This window comes from Rhinopithecus bieti, unplaced genomic scaffold, assembly GCF_001698545.2.
Source record: "Rhinopithecus bieti isolate Rb0 unplaced genomic scaffold, ASM169854v2 scaffold_23276, whole genome shotgun sequence".
Taxonomy (NCBI): Eukaryota; Metazoa; Chordata; class Mammalia; order Primates; family Cercopithecidae; genus Rhinopithecus; species Rhinopithecus bieti.
The window spans coordinates 95,384-110,762 of record NW_016810868.1 but is presented as its reverse complement, the minus strand read 5'-3'; the positions used below and the strand labels follow the sequence as shown (position 1 = coordinate 110,762).

The 15,379-nt window shown below is 52.3% G+C and overlaps 1 protein-coding gene across 12 annotated transcripts in view; it reads left to right on the top strand.

Annotated features, from left to right (window-relative positions):
• The window catches only part of CACNA1B (calcium voltage-gated channel subunit alpha1 B), a 246,066-nt gene that overhangs the window by 177,462 nt on the left and 53,225 nt on the right, over window positions 1–15,379 (top strand). For 9 of the 12 annotated variants that reach the window (XM_017893202.1, XM_017893205.1, XM_017893198.1 and 6 more), the window contains 5 exons: window positions 90–291; window positions 607–771; window positions 1,116–1,226; window positions 1,686–1,769; window positions 12,175–12,180. In XM_017893202.1, coding sequence (XP_017748691.1) covers window positions 90–291; window positions 607–771; window positions 1,116–1,226; window positions 1,686–1,769; window positions 12,175–12,180 — 568 coding nt within the window. The remainder of the gene's footprint in view (window positions 1–89; window positions 292–606; window positions 772–1,115; window positions 1,227–1,685; window positions 1,770–12,174; window positions 12,181–15,379) is intronic. The other 3 variants (XM_017893201.1, XM_017893199.1, XM_017893207.1) reach the window with 1 other exon arrangement.

The window sequence follows — 15,379 nt, the reverse complement described above, 5'->3', positions numbered from 1 at the left end:
AGCAGACCCATCCTTGTGATGCAGGTCTTGAGTTCTTAGGGCTGTCTCCTTTGGGGGTTCCCCTGACACATGCTGTCCTCTTGGCCCAGGGTGCTGAAACACTCCGTGGATGCCACCTATGAGGAGCAGGGGCCGAGCCCTGGGTACCGCATGGAGCTGTCCATCTTCTACGTGGTCTACTTTGTGGTCTTTCCCTTCTTCTTTGTCAACATCTTTGTGGCCTTGATCATCATCACCTTCCAGGAGCAGGGGGACAAGGTGATGTCTGAATGCAGCCTGGAAAAGAACGAGGTAGGTGGATGCTCTGTGGAGTCTTGCAGTGGACAGCGTGAGCAGCACCATCAGGCTTTCCTCCTGCGCACAAATCACTCACAGCCGGGTCAGCTTTGGCTGCCACTGTCTGCCAACACAGGGGCGGGGCCTCCTTTCTCCTGCAGAGGGACCAGATTTGGTGGGTTGAGGCCTGCTTGGAGAAGGTCTGGGCTGCCTCAATTTGCCTTCTCATCAGGGCTCCCTGTGAGGGCTGGTGAGACGGGGCTGGTGCAGTAGATGCCATAGGGTAGGTTTTCTGCTTTTGAGTCTCTGTGCTCCTTTCTCCTCTTACAGAGGGCTTGCATTGACTTCGCCATCAGCGCCAAACCCCTGACACGGTACATGCCCCAAAACAGGCAGTCGTTCCAGTATAAGACGTGGACATTTGTGGTCTCCCCACCCTTTGAGTACTTCATCATGGCCATGATAGCCCTCAACACCGTGGTGCTGATGATGAAGGTGTGTGGGGCTCAGCACGGAGGGGGAGCTGGCGCCGCTAGGGATTGGGATCTGACCCTGAGGCTGAGTGGAGAGTCAGCCTTCTTCCTCCCGGCATGAGCCAAAGAGCAATGGCCTTGCATCCTGGCCAGCACGGGATGCCTGTGGAATCCTGTTTCCCTTTGTTGTCTGTGGGCTGGGACAGTGCGGGGGTTCTGGGAGGACTCATGGAAAGCAGGAAGGGGTGTCCCAGGCCTGGGTGGGCATGGAGTTCTGTCCGCCCCCCTTGCTTGGTCATGGTGGTCCCAGATGGGGTGTCTTGGGGCTGCCAAACCCATGGCCAACAGCACGTCTTCCCCGAGCAGTTCTATGATGCACCCTATGAGTACGAGCTGATGCTGAAGTGCCTGAACATCGTGTTCACATCCATGTTCTCCATGGAATGCGTGCTGAAGATCATCGCCTTTGGGGTGCTGGTACGTGCTTTGGTCCCCCCTTTGCCTTTTGACCGCCTGCATTCTGGCTCCCCGTCTGTAGGGCGACCTTTGGGGGCTCACAATTTGGAGCTGGGAATTCTCCGAGTACCCAGAGTGTGTGTGACACTACAGGGGCTCCGGGGAAGGGGCTGTTCTGACCCTCTCGGCTGCATAAGCTCTGCCCCCAGCCTGGTCCTGGGAGGCCGGCAGGGCTGGGTTCTTCCTGTTTGGACACATGGCCCTTAGTCCTGCCTCTGCCCAGGCCCGGAGGTGTCTCTGTCCCTGGCTTTGACATCTGCTTAGCTCTGGCCTTGTGCTGTGCCCCCTGGGGTGGCCCGTCTGCCCTGTGCTCTGTGTCTGTCACCCTCACCCATTTCCTGATGAGGGCCACCACCTATACCTCTTTGCCAACAGAGCCCTCATCAGCCGCTGGCACTAACTGCTCTTCTTTTTCTCTAGAACTATTTCAGAGATGCCTGGAATGTCTTTGACTTTGTCACTGTGTTGGGAAGTATTACTGATATTTTAGTAACAGAGATTGCGGTAAGTAGCATTTCTGTCCCTCCTTCAGGGTCCCCAGGTGGTTTCCTTCTAGAGGCTGCTCCCCTCAGTGCATCTCCAGGCCCTGTGTTGGCCTCCTCCTGGGTTCCCCAGGACCCCCTGGATGGACCCCCTGGACATGTGGAGGCTTCACTCCAGGGGTGGAGTTTAGGGATTGGGTGTTACCTCAGCAGATGTTCTTTCTTGAATAAGAAAGTGGTTCTCAAAGATCTTTTGGGCCTGAGAATTACCTGGAGCTCCATGGTAGCAACTAACCAAGAAGATGTGAGTCTTAAATTTGTATCTGTATAATGTGTATCTAACAAGGTGGTATCAAAAATCTATAAACTGAAACCAGTAAGGATTTATATTTTAAAATATTGCCCCCCACCGTCTCTCTCTCTCTCTCTCTCTCTTTATATGGGGAAATACTCATTCTTATCAAACATATGTGGATTATGCCTTAAAATTGCCCAGTGCTGGGATGTCAGCTTGTCTCAACAAATGCCAGAGCATCTGATCATAAAGCAACATTTTTTGAGTACAACACATTACACTGAAAATAAATGGCAGAAATCTCATTTGTTTGGTCTTAGGTTGAATTTTCAAGAAGCAGATGCAGAAACGAGCACTCATGTGAAAGTTACTTCTTAAGTAGTGTTCCCAGTAGAAACCAGCAGAGGGGCGTGGGGAAATGGGTGGTAAGAGAAGGACCAGCAGTGCTGCGTCCCAAGCTGTCCTGGTGGGTCAGTGTGGGTCATCTCCCAAGGGACTTCTGGCAGCAGCCTAGGTCGCACCTCAGAGCTATCCCTGCTGGAAAGGGAGCTGCAACGTGTTTGCCTCTGCACCCTCCGCAAGGTGTTAGGCTGAGGGCTGCACCTGGGGTGTCAGTTCTCAGATGCTTCCGGCTCCCCGAGTAAGCCACGAGTACTGTGAAGGAGCCTCTGCACCTAAACTGTTAGGGCTGAAGGGACGTCTGACACCATCGGGAGGACCTGCCAGAGTGCCGGGGCTCCTTCCTGTTCTGCCCCCACTTCACATTGGGTTCACTGTGCTCATTCTTCAGGATGGTGCTGGTCACGGTCTCTGGGAGACAGAGCAGAGCTCCCTCTGCTGTGCTGGTCCAAGCAGAGCTGATGTTCATCATCCCGTTCCCCCCACCACCCTTTCTAGAGCCCCTGACCTGTGGCCAGCCTTCTGCTGCACGGGTTGCTGGCCTGGTGGGATGACCCAGACCCTCAGCCCTGTGCATCTCAAGTCCCTACTTGCTGCCATTCCTTTATCCAATCCTGGCTGCTGTAGTAGTCCAGTCACAGTGGAGACTGCTCCTAGGAGCATGTTCATAGGTGCATGGAGAAAGGTGCAGTGAAGCCCCTGATTCCCAGAACTATGTAGTGGCAGCTCTGCCCTTCACAATAATGAGGGTCAGGTGATCTGGCCAGCATGGACACTCTTTGTGATGCCTGCTGGCCTTCTGGCACAAGCAGCCCCAAGTGACCAGGTGGCCACCATGGCTTTTGGTGTTGGGTGATAGAACCTTCTCCACCTGTTTGAACCAGGGCCTCTAGATTTGCCAGACCTAAATTTGGGGAAGATGAGCACAAAATGCCTACTGGGTTTCTGGAGCGATGGTGAGAGGAGCTACTTCTCCTTTCACCATTTCCTCGATCCGTGCATTTTACTGATTGGGCACCCAGTGCCATCGATTGGCCATTGGTTCCTCTTGAAATATGGCAGCCCAACCCCATGAAGTGTTTCACCAAGCCGTCATTTTATCTCTGCCTTTAAGGTCAGGGCAGCATCTCCTGAGTGGTGTTGCGTTAGATGGTCCAGTGGACCCTGAGGTCACGTGGCTCACATGCATCCCCTGCGTGTGCTCCGAGCTGATGTTATATGAAATCCTGTGTTGGGAAATCTCTGACACCAGCCCTGAGATGCTAGTGCTGCCATGGTGCTGCACAAGGAAAGCAGACCCACACCTGGGATGTGGGTGGATCCCTATTGAGACAAATCACTGCCCTTTTCCAGGAGAAGGAGGTCTGATACAGTCGGCTTACCACTAGGTGGCTGGTTGACAGCCACAAGGCATGGCACCAAATGGAGGCCCAGTGTTGCTCTCTGCTCACCCCAGGTAGATAATCGTCAGTGGTCATGGCTGGATCATCTGCTGAGAGGCTCTTGGCCATGATGGCCACCCTATCCAGAGGTCTGTTGTGTGGACACTGGGGCTGGTGAGGACAGAGGCTAGCCGATATCTGTTGGTCGACTTATCCCAATGCTTGGTTTTTAGTGCCCCATGGTGAGCATTGGTTCACAAAACAAAGGCCGGTACCCCATGCCTGTTCCCAAGGCCTGCCTGTCTGCCTCTCCCCTAGACCTTGTTCCCTCCAGGGTCCTGACCAGCCGTTTGTGCCTGCCTCGGACCCTATTATCCTCAGCACAGGCAGCTTGTTTTCCCTCACACACGGAGCTGACCAGGTACCCTGCCCAGCGCTCTGCTCCACCACTGTCTGTCAGGCTGTTCCCATGTGAGGCTGTAGTGAGGCCTGCACCAGTACACCAAGCAGCCCATCCACAAGCCAGGTCTGCGTTTCCCCCTAAGTTGTAGTGAATTCCTATGAAGTGATGGCGGGAATGAGGTGAGGATGTCATTGGTCAACAGAAGTGCGTGTCATGGTAATGGCAGGAGTGAGGTGAGGACGTCATGGTCAACAGAGGTGCATGTCATGGTGATGGCGGGAGTGAGGTTGAGGACGTCATGGTCAACAGAGGTGTGTGTCATGGTGATGGCGGGAGTGAGGTGAGGACGTCATGGTCAACAGAGGTGCGTGTCATGGTGATGGCGGGAGTGAGGTGAGGACGTCATGGTCAACAGAGGTACGTGTCATGGTGATGGTGGGAGTGAGGTGAGGACATCATGGTCAACAGAGGTGCGTGTCATGGTGATGGCGGGAGTGAGGTGAGGACGTCATTGGTCAATGGAGATGCGTGTCATGGGGGATTGGGCCACATGTTGGGTGCTGTGTCCTCTAGATATGCTTGGGTTTGGTCACAGAGGCCAGGAGCCCTTCCCTTGTTCACTGGGCCTGTGGTGGTCTGACAGCACATCACTATGGGGAGATGCTTTGGTGTCATAGACAGTGATGTCTCTTGGTGACACACAGCTGCCACCAGGACCAGGAGCTAGGTTGGGCCCTCGTTATGCTTCCGTTCTGTAGATGGCGTGGCCTGCTCCCAAATGCTAGGTGTCTGCACTGACTTATCTGTGGAGGCTTTCCCAGGACTTTACCCTGCGTCCTTACCTACCACATACACATCAAGGACCCTGGGGGCTGCTGGGTTTTGTGGCCAAAGTGGCAGGGCCATTGCTGTCACATCATGGGTCTGTTAGAGACCCCACTCATGCTCTGAAACCTCGCAAACGTGGCAGCGTTTTGAGTCACAGCAGTATTTCCTAAGTGGCTTATACCATCTCCAGAACGCAAAGCAACCTACCTGCAGTAGAAATGGGAGGTGCAATCACTAACTTGTCTCTTACCTTGGAGTCCTTGTCCTGGCATAGCCAAGACCACCAGACCCCTGAAAACTTCACTGACGTGGAAGGTCCATGAATCCTTATAAGATTCGTCAGGGCATCTGATCTAAGTAATGTAACGTCATCAATGTTGTGGACCAGTGTGGTTTTCTGAAGAATGTCTTGGTCAGGCATAGTGGCCCACACCTGTGATCTCAGGGCTTTGGGAGGCCAAGGCAGAAAGATCACTTGAGTCTAGGAGTTGGAGACCAGCCTAAGCAAGATGGCGAGACCCTGTCTCTGCAAAAAATTTTAAAAAGTAGCCAGGCATGGTGACACACGCCTGTAGTCCCAGCTACTCAGGAGGCTGAGGTGGGAGGATCGCCTGAGCCCAGGAAGTCAAGGCTGCAGTGAGCTATGATTGCATCACTGCACTCCAGCCTGGGCCACAAAGTGAGTCCCTGTCTCTAAAAAATAAAAATAAGAATTCTAAATGATTAAGAGTCCCTTTGGACCCTGTTGTGACATAGGGTCAGACCGTGAATGTCTGCTGTGCATGCAAACTGCTTCTGACCCTGCCTAGCAGTGACTGCTGAAGAGTGTGCTCACCAGGTTGGCACCTGTGTGCCAAGTCCCAGAGGCTGAGTAGATGTGTTCTTTAAAGATTTCGAATCTCCCACAGCACTGGGTACTGTGCTTGGGTTATTTGGGGAGTAGTCCACTGTGATCCATTGTGATCCAGTTTTCTTGCACGGTCCATACTGGTGAATTGAATGGGAATGGGGTGTAGACCAACCACCCCTTTATCTTTTAATTATTCAAGGTGGCACTAACTCTCCATTCCATACTGGATGCAGTGTTATAATTTACTGTTTTGGCTGGGGGGTGTCGGTGTTGAGGACTTTCCTATTGTTATGTCGAATTCACATGTTGAGGGGCCAGTGTGGCGGGTTCTGCCAGTTAGGACGAGGCAAATGAACACCAGCTTTGCCCGGGCACACGAGACCACTGAGAGACGGGCCTGGGCCAGGGATTCATTGGTGTCCTGGCCCCTGTGCACACTCTGACATGGAGCCACAATCTCATTTTAGTTCCTTGGCATCAGTGTTATCTTGGACCTTGTATCCAACAGCCTTCAACACGTCCAGGGATTCTTCTTTCTCCAGTGTGCAACTTCTCAAGTAAATGAGCTAGATCTTCTTGGGGAGGGGCAGATGAATGACTGCTGTCTAGACTCCCTCTTGGGTTGCAGGATTCTTCTGCAAGGGGGCCCCGTCTCTCCTCTAAGCTATGGACCCTGGATCTGGAAACTGACTGGTTGAGAGACAGGGAGGGAGTGTGTTTGTCCACTGTGGTGGCTGATACCAGCCTCTGCTCACTTACTTTGATTCCTTTGAGTTCCATATTTACGGACATTCATCTCAAGCAGCATCCTTGTTGGCGCTGCCCCTCTGTCCTGCCCTAGGAATGTCACGGCTGATTAGCTGCCACCGTGGACCTTTGCAGGTCAGGGCTCTTGGTTGCCATTGAGGCCTTGCCGCCCACTGTGGTGGTTCCAGGCAGCCAGCTGTGGAAGGGAGACAGCCTGGTATGATTGTGGGCTGCCATGGAGCCTCTGCAGCTCCGGAGCCTTCTCTTCTGCCCAAAAGAATCGCTGCTCCATGACAGTGTCTCCTCCCATCAACCCTGGCCTGCAGGAGATAACCACGAGGGACCTTGTGCGTGATGCCAGTGCCCTCCTCCCAAAATGCTCTGAGAAGCTGGTTGGCTCATGGGCACTTAGATCGTACATGATAGGTTTTTTTCTAGCATACCCACCTCTCTGAGCCTTCTGGTCCTGTGCTCAGCATCTGCCCAGGCAGTTCTGGCACCCCCACCTCGTTTAATGTGGGCCATGAGGTTTTCCAAGCTCCTAGGGGTCATCCCCACAGCCTGTCAGCACCTGCTTCAGGTGCCCTTGCCAGGGCATTGGATCCTGAGTCATGGGAGAAAGCTCCCCTACATTAAAAATAGTTTTTTTTTTTTTGTTTTTTTTTTTTTTGAGATGGAGTCTCACTCTATCGCCGGGGCTGGAGTGCAGTGGCCGGATCTCAGCTCACTGCAAGCTCCGCCTCCTGGGTTCCCACCATTCTCCTGCCTCAGCTTCCCGAGTAGCTGGGACTACAGGCGCCCGCCACCTCGCCCGGCTAGATTTTTGTATTTTTTTTATAGAGACGGGGTTTCACTGTGTTAGCCAGGATGGTCTCGATCTCCTGACCTCGTGATCCGCCCGTCTCGGCCTCCCAAAGTGCTGGGATTACAGGCTTGAGCCACCGCGCCCGGCTAAAAATAGTTTTTTATCCAGCCTGTCTTCCACTCATCCTCATCCAGTCCCTCCCACCATGGTCCTCCCACGCTCCTCCCACACATACCCATTACATCACACAGCCCTTCACTGAGCAGCCTTGGTTTCTCACTCAGCAGGACCACCGCTTCCCCAGTCAGCCTGTGTGAAAACTCGAGTTGTGAGTCTAGTGGCCAGTGTGGGAAGTGAGGTGGATCTTGGGGAGAGTGAGCACCATTGTGGAAAGCATCCACCTCAGCTGAGACTCCTGCAGGTATTCAGGCAAGACAAAGTGAGGTCCTCCAGCAGGGAGGGGACGCTCCTGCAGGCCCAGGCAGTCCCGAGGCATCTGAGAACTCTGTGTTGGGGGCACGCCCACACTGGTGTTCCTGCTCTGCATGTCTGGCCTGCCCTCCCTCTCCCGGTGCTGACGCTGGAGCACGAGAGACTTGTGGAGGCCTCTCCAGAGCCCTGGTCCTCCCTTGAGTCCCAGGCTGGTCAGCACAATCCACCACAGACCACAGTTGTGTTATGCTTGGAGTTGCTAATTGACAACTTACACTTGTAACTTTTTTTCCCCAGAGCAACTGGGGGCACTTAGCTATGGTTCACCAGCTCTACTGTCCTTGCAGTGCCCATTCCTGACAGCCTGTGGATGCTGATGATGTCTTGCAGCATCGTTATTGCACCCCTTTCAACCCTTTACAGATTTACCCAAGATGAAGGTTTCAGCAGTTTTAATGCTACAGCACAGCGGGAGTTACTGTCACCTCACTTACCACCCACCAGCAGAGGAGAATCTGGCCAGTGAGCCACTCCCCAAGGCTCCATCCTTAGAGTCAGCTTCCAAGGAACCACCTCTGGTGCCACCTGTCTTTGGATCAGAACCTGTGATCCAAATGTGATTTTTTAGGAAGTGTTTCCAGGAATAGTTGGTGAGGAGGGGGGCAGTTGGATAAGGAAGAGATCCAGCTTCAAGCAATTCCATGTAATTTGGGCTCCTTCCTTTAGGGGAGCTCTGAGGGTGGTGTGGATGCCACGTCAGAGTTGTCCCAGTGAGGGGCAGGAAAGTGCAGCCTGGGCTCCTCCTGCAAAGCAGGTTCTGGCAGCCTGTGGGAATTCCACATCAAGAGACCCAAGTGGGCCAGGCACGCTGGCTCAAGCCTGTACTCCCAGAGCTTTGGGAGGCTGAGGTGGGAGCATCGCTGGAGCCCAGGAGTTCGAGGCTGCCCTGAGTTATGATTGTACTATTGCACTCCAGTCTGGGCAACGGAGCAAAACTCTATCTCTAAAAAAAGAGAGAGAGAGAGAGAGAGAGACGGGGAGGCAGGAGGAGAGAGACAGAGGGAGAAGGAGAGAAAGCTCCTGCTGGGTGTGAAAGTGCACTGGGAGCCAGTGTGGACAGAAGCAAAGTGATCACAGGGGCTGTATGGCTGAAACACGGTACCTTCTCACTTTTGAGGAAAGAAATTTCTGACTAAGTCATGGGTAAAAGATGAAATGATGGAAATTAGAAAATATAAACAACAGAAAAACAATGAAAATACTATATATTAAAGCTCATGAGATAACAGCTGAAACAGTACTCGGAAAGAAATTCATAACCTTAATGTTTATATTAAGAAAAGAAAACAATGTAAAAAATTAATGAGTTTAGCATCTAACTTTAAAAGTTAGAAAAAGAACAACAGAATAAGCTCAATAAAGTAGAAGAAAAGTCTAAGAATAGAAATTAAGAAAGTAGAAACCAAAGACTAGAGAGAATCAAAGTCTAAACTTGGTTCTTTAAAGACTTAAAAATGGACACACCTCTGGCAAGATTAATCAAAGAAAAATAAGAAGGTGAAATATATCATGTAAGGCAGAGAAAAGGGTCATGACGGCAGGTACAGGAGAGATTAACGTGAATAAGGTGAAGGAGAATATTGTGAACAGTTTATTCCGGTACATTTGAAAACCGAGGTAAGTGAACACATTACTAGAAAAATGTAAATGACCGAATCTGACAAAGAAGAGGGAAAAACCCTAAATGGTTCTTTATTAAAGCATTAAAGAAGATGAATCAACAAACAATCTTCCCATAAAGAAAACGCCAGATTTTAGTGGTCCTACACATTAGGTTTCTACCTAAAATATAAGGAAGGACAATTCCACTCTTAAACAGATTTTCTAGAGAACAGAAAAAGAGTGAACATTCTCTAACTAGGCTAGTATAATGTTGACGTTAAATTTTTTTAAAAGAAGAGAAGGCCAGGTGCAGTGGCTCAGGCCTATAATCCTAGCACTTTGGGAGGCCGAGGTGGGCAGATCACCTGAGGTCAGAAGTTCGAGACAAGCGTGGTTAACATGGTGAAGCCCCGTCTCCACTAAATATACAAAAATTAGCCAGGCGTGATGGCGCACCCCTGTAATTCTAGCTACTCGGGAGGCTGAGGCACAAGAATCGCTTGAACCCAGGAAGCAGAGGTCGCAGGGAGCTGAGATTGCACCACTGCACTCCAACCTGGGCGACGGAGTAAGACTCTTTCAAAACATCTAAACCAGAACTCTGGCACTGCTGGTGGGTGTGCCAGCTGGCACAGCCTCTGGGAGGGTTCAGCAGCACCTCGAAAGTTGGACAGGTGCTTACAACTCAGTAACTGTACTCCTAGGCGTGTATCTCAGAGGGTGTCTGCACAGATGACCACCAGAGGCATGTTCACACCAGTGTTCCTGGTACCAGTGTTCTGCCAACCAGAGGCATCCGAGTGCCCGTCGGTAATAGAATGTACCAGTTGTTAGCGTTGCTAATGCAGTGAAGGGCTGCATAGCAGTGAAAATACACAAATGATGTGAAATTGAGCTCCCCACTGGAAACACAGCTTTGGGGGGGTTTCTGTGTGTGCGCCCCTTTCCAGTGACATCAGTGTGGATGCTTCTCAGAAACAGTTTGCTGTCAGAACACAGGTGTGCGCAAGTCACAGAAGCCTGCGAACGGCCGGATCCCACAACAAAGGCCAGGAACAGGCAAACAGAATGCATTTTCAGAGTTTATGGTAAAGCTGAAAAGACAAGCCGTGATTAACAAGAAGGAAGGATAGTTGCTGCATCTGCAGAGGAGGGAGGGAGACGCAAGAAGGGCTTCAGAAGTGATGGTGATGTTCCGTTCGTAAAGCTGGGTGATGAATATGTATAGATACCTGGTTTTACTTTTCTTTAGAATATGTATGTATAATCTTTTATGTGACATGCTTTATGATTTAAAAAAGTTAATGATGTGAGTAATCCAAGCAAAAAAGCTGAAACCTGCCATTTAATCAGAAAAATCAAGAAAGTTTAGTCCGCTGGTGTTGCGTTTCCCCGTGGCTGCCTCCTCCCTGTGCGTCTCGCGCAGAAGCAGTTAGTCCCAGTGCGCTTTCCGAGAGGCACAGGTGGGCTGCATTGCTGACTCCTAAGGCCTCCTTTTTGGAAACAGAAACCTTTATTCATCAAATAAAGTGATAGAAACATTGAGCTCCCAGCTCTAAGGACAGAGCTTGGTGGGGAGGGGTGGTTTCTGCATGTGTGCGGCTCCTTTCCAAGAGGGGCGAGGACTGCTGACTGCTGGCTGACATCAGAGATGTGCAGAGAGCCCCAGTGCCCAGCCGGGTTCTAGGGAAATCTCCCCACGCCCCAAAGAGGCCCTGGCGTAGGGCAGAGGCCTTGATAGAAGGCAGATGCCTCCTGCAATGCAGGCAGCCAGAATAACCCACACTCCGTCCCTCAGCTGCGAGACAGTCAAGGCTGGGGCTGATTGTGGTCGTTTCAGACCTTGGTTCAAGCAAGCCCTCCTTGGCAGCCCCTGCCAACCCTGGACACCCAGCCCAGCAGGTGGGGGCCTGAGAGCTGTCGGTTGGAAAGCTCAGGTGTCCCCTGGCCACCCTTGCTCCTGGAGCCCAGGTCGTCTCCTGTTCTGCCCGGAGGAGAAAAGATGAAGGGAAAGCCATCGTGTGGACTGATGGTGCTTTGTTTTGTCTGTGTGTCTGTTTTTCATTTGGAGCCACTTCATATGTTTACTTTGTGAATGCACTTTTTTTTCTTAGGCAAAAATATGACTGTCAGTTCCCATCCCCAACTTAAAAATCAAAATAGAGTTTTAGCAAGGGCACCCAGAGAGAGGGCTCCAAGCAAGCACGAAACTGACATTGATTTCTTTGCCTGGAAATAAAAAAAAAAATGTGTCTGTGAGTCATCTTTGGATTTGCATTACAAACAAGAATGCAAATGAATGCCACCTTGTCTGCATAATCTACAGGCTTCAAAATATGTTTTGATCTGATATATTTTAAGAAAATACGCAGTTTACCAAAATCCTAAAATTTTCTAGTTAAGTAATCAGAGTTTGAGTTTTTGCTTGTGTTGATGACTCATTTTCTCTTTTGTTTTCTGTTTTTGTTCTTGATTTACCTTAACCTACCTGCTGACTCACGCCATCCAACCAACATACAATGCGAAAACCCATGTCTCCGTCTGTATGTTGTGCACCTGCTGCTCACACCTCCCCAATTTGTAAATAATACGCAAATATCCATCCATGAAAACATCACATGTAGGAAACGGTTGGTTTCACAACTCTGAACGGTTCTTGCAAGTCCTTGCTTTGCTTGCTCAGCTCCCCTCCTGCCCTCTGGTTCCTGGGACTCTAGCCCACTGCCCTCTGGGCGTGTGGTTGGATGCGGCTGCACCCACTCACCTCTGGCCTGCTCCCTCCCTCAGCTGTGGGCGTCCAGCAGGGCTTCTGAGGGCCCTCCTGGCAGCGGTTTGATTCTGGGAACTGGCCTTGGGCGGGGCTTCCCTGAGACCTGCCCAAGGAGAGGGAAGTGGGGTTTCTGGAGTGGGTAAAAGGGCAGTTTTTTCTGTTGGGACTGGCTCAGATTTGGGGAGGCTTTGCGGGACATGAGTTTGTCCCTGATCCCTGCGAGTCCATGGTTCCTGTTGCATAGCCATCTCCCACCTGCTGTGTCCCCATCGTGCCAGTCGAGAAGGCTCGGCTCTGCCCAGGTGGCCTCTGCAGAGTCCCCTGTAGCATCTGTCCTTCCTGGACTGACCTGCCTTGGGGTGGGCGGGGTCAGGCCTGAGGTTCAGGGCTCAGGGGCAGGGCTTAGAGTCTTTGTCTTCAGGATTCAGAAGAGTTCTTGTAGGGCTGAGTAGAAGGGGGCTCTGCCCCTAGAGGCAGTGGAGCCCAGGCTCCCCCATTCGCATGTCACTGAACTGTGTGTGTGCCTTGGTCAGCAAGCTCATGTGGAGTGCTGGTCCAACGGGAGCTTCCTGCTGCGTCTTCGGGAATTTTAGAGCCAAGATAGTTGGCAACCGACCAAACTTTAGCTGTGACTGTGGAAATTAATGTAAAGTAGAAGATATTTGAGAGTCACGTAAAAGTGAACGTTTGTGATACAGCGATTCACAGTTGCGCGGAAGAGCTTGCGTTTTGAGAAAATACCATTTGATGCTGCAGAAACACCCAGGTGATGTCATCTGCACGCATCCAGCTCGTGCCAGTCAGGCCCCCGCTCAGTGTCACCTCCTCAGAGAGCCCTTCCCCACACCGTCTGTCCCGTCCTCTCTCTCCACCACAGTCCACGCCTGATGTGTTACTCATGCACGTGCACGTCCCTTTCCCGTCTTCAGTCGCCCGTCTCATTAGAATGACGACTGAGTGGGAGCCACATAGCAGTTTTTCTGCACCTGGTGGGCCTTGTCCTCTGGCGTGGTACCTGGCCCACATCGTGGCCCACAGATCTGGGTGGGGTGCCCAACTGACACTCGGGACAAGCCCTCACTTCCGTGTGACTCTGGCCAGAGGCTGTGGTGGTCTTGGATACAGGGTCAGTGGGTCTCTGTTGTGGCATGGTGTCCCGCAGTGCTAAGTGCAATTTTAAATCCCTTTTCTCAAGTGCTCCCCACCTCCTGGACTGGGTATCCCCATGTTTCTACTTTGTGATAGAGAGAGGTGAGGATTGGAGGGTTAAGGAGCATTGTCCCATCAAGGTGAGTCAGCCGCCATGTTGAGGGCACAATGATGTGCCTTTGGGGCGCCACAGACCTTTTCCCTCTCGGGGAAGTAAGGGAGGGCCTGACCTTGAAGTAGGTGTGGCTGCAACAGAAGCCATGGACTCTCTGAGGATGGGGCAGGCTGTGTCTGCCTCCGTGGGGCTGGTCATGGAGTCTGTGAGGATGGGGCAGGCTGTGTCCACCTCTGACGGGCAGGTCATGGACTCTGTGAGGATGGGGCAGACTGTGTCCACCTCCGAGGGGCTGGCTGAGACCAGAGGTGACGGTGCAGGTGCATGGCATGGTGCTGCTTGTGCTTCTGTCCCTTGCTCTCCTGCATGCAGCTGGCATGGTGCCTGGCCTGCCACCCTGTGCTCGAACATCTGTGGCTGCCGTCACCGTCTGTCTTCACAGCTCTCCAGGGCGCCCGTCTCCTGCCCCCAGCCTCTCCTGAGTACCCACGGGAGCCCCAAGAGAAGCCAGGAGGAAGAGGGGAATGTGAGTCTCCACAAAAGCAGAAAGTGATGGTGGCTGAGGTTGGCATTCATGCGTTAAGTCATTTGGACATACTTACTCTCCATGCACCTCTCACCTGCCCTGTTGTCTTCCAGTCCTTCCTTCGTATGCGGCAACCTTTATTCTCCCCAGTGTCTTCAGGAAATCTTGTCTGTGCCGCTGCCTGACCATGCTATGAACCAGCGGGTGCTGTGTTGCCCCAGTCACTGCCCCTCCAGATCCGTTGAGCACATGGTTTCAGAATGGGATCCTCCAGCCCCTGGCTCTGTTTCATCATCTTACACAAGGGTCTCCTGACACTGGAGACTGAGGCCCTCCACCCCTGCACCCATGTTTCTAAGATGGCTGGCTTCTCTGTGGGTCCTCGTGGCCCAGACTTCTTGGCCATCTTGTCTACCACGGAGATGTTATTTCCCTGGCACAAGCAGGTTATGGAGCTACGGGTACACTTGTGGTGCCCTCTGGGGTCACACCCTGAGGTCTACTGCTGCCGCCTTGCTGATTTGGATCATAGCCCGTCCTTGTGCCCACTGGCCATGGATATCATTCAAAACCAGTCCTGCTCCCACAGTTCCAGCATCCCGCCTGAGAGCCAGTCCCTCGAGTTGAGTCGTCAGCCGTCCTGCCCCCGCGAGTGGAAGTGGCAGACCCAGGCAGAGGGTCCTCTGAGTGCGGGTTGGGCCACTGTCCCTGCAAGGAAGAGTGAGGCCCACCCCTCCACTGATGCCTCATTCCCACATAATGGTAGCCCTGGAGAGGCGGGACGCTCTGCCAGGCCCTCACTACCTCTGCACCTGCACGTGCTCCTGCTGCTGCTGTCTCATTCGACATCTGTGTTCTCTTTATTTGATGACTGAATCTGACAACACGAACGTGTCTCTGAGCCTGAGCTGCTTGCATATTTTAAATGCTGCAGTGGCAGGAAGCTGCTCTCAGGCTGTGTGTGGGCACCTGACCTCTAAGTAGACAGAGGGCAGAAAGCCTCCTGGGTCCACAAGCACCCCCATCTGTGCATGGACGCCTCCCCAGAGCCTGCTTCCCTGAAAGGGATGTGCCAATACAGTAATTCAAGTGCCCTGAGGCCACGTGGAGGCTTTACTCCCAGGTAATCTGTGGAGTCCCGGCTTTATCCATTTATCCTTGTGCTTGATTTTGAGCGCCTTGGATGAGGGAGCTACACTAGACAGCCTGGGTTCTCTAGAGCAGAGGCCTGTTTGACTGTGAATTGCAGAGGTGGCTTCTGTGGTGTGA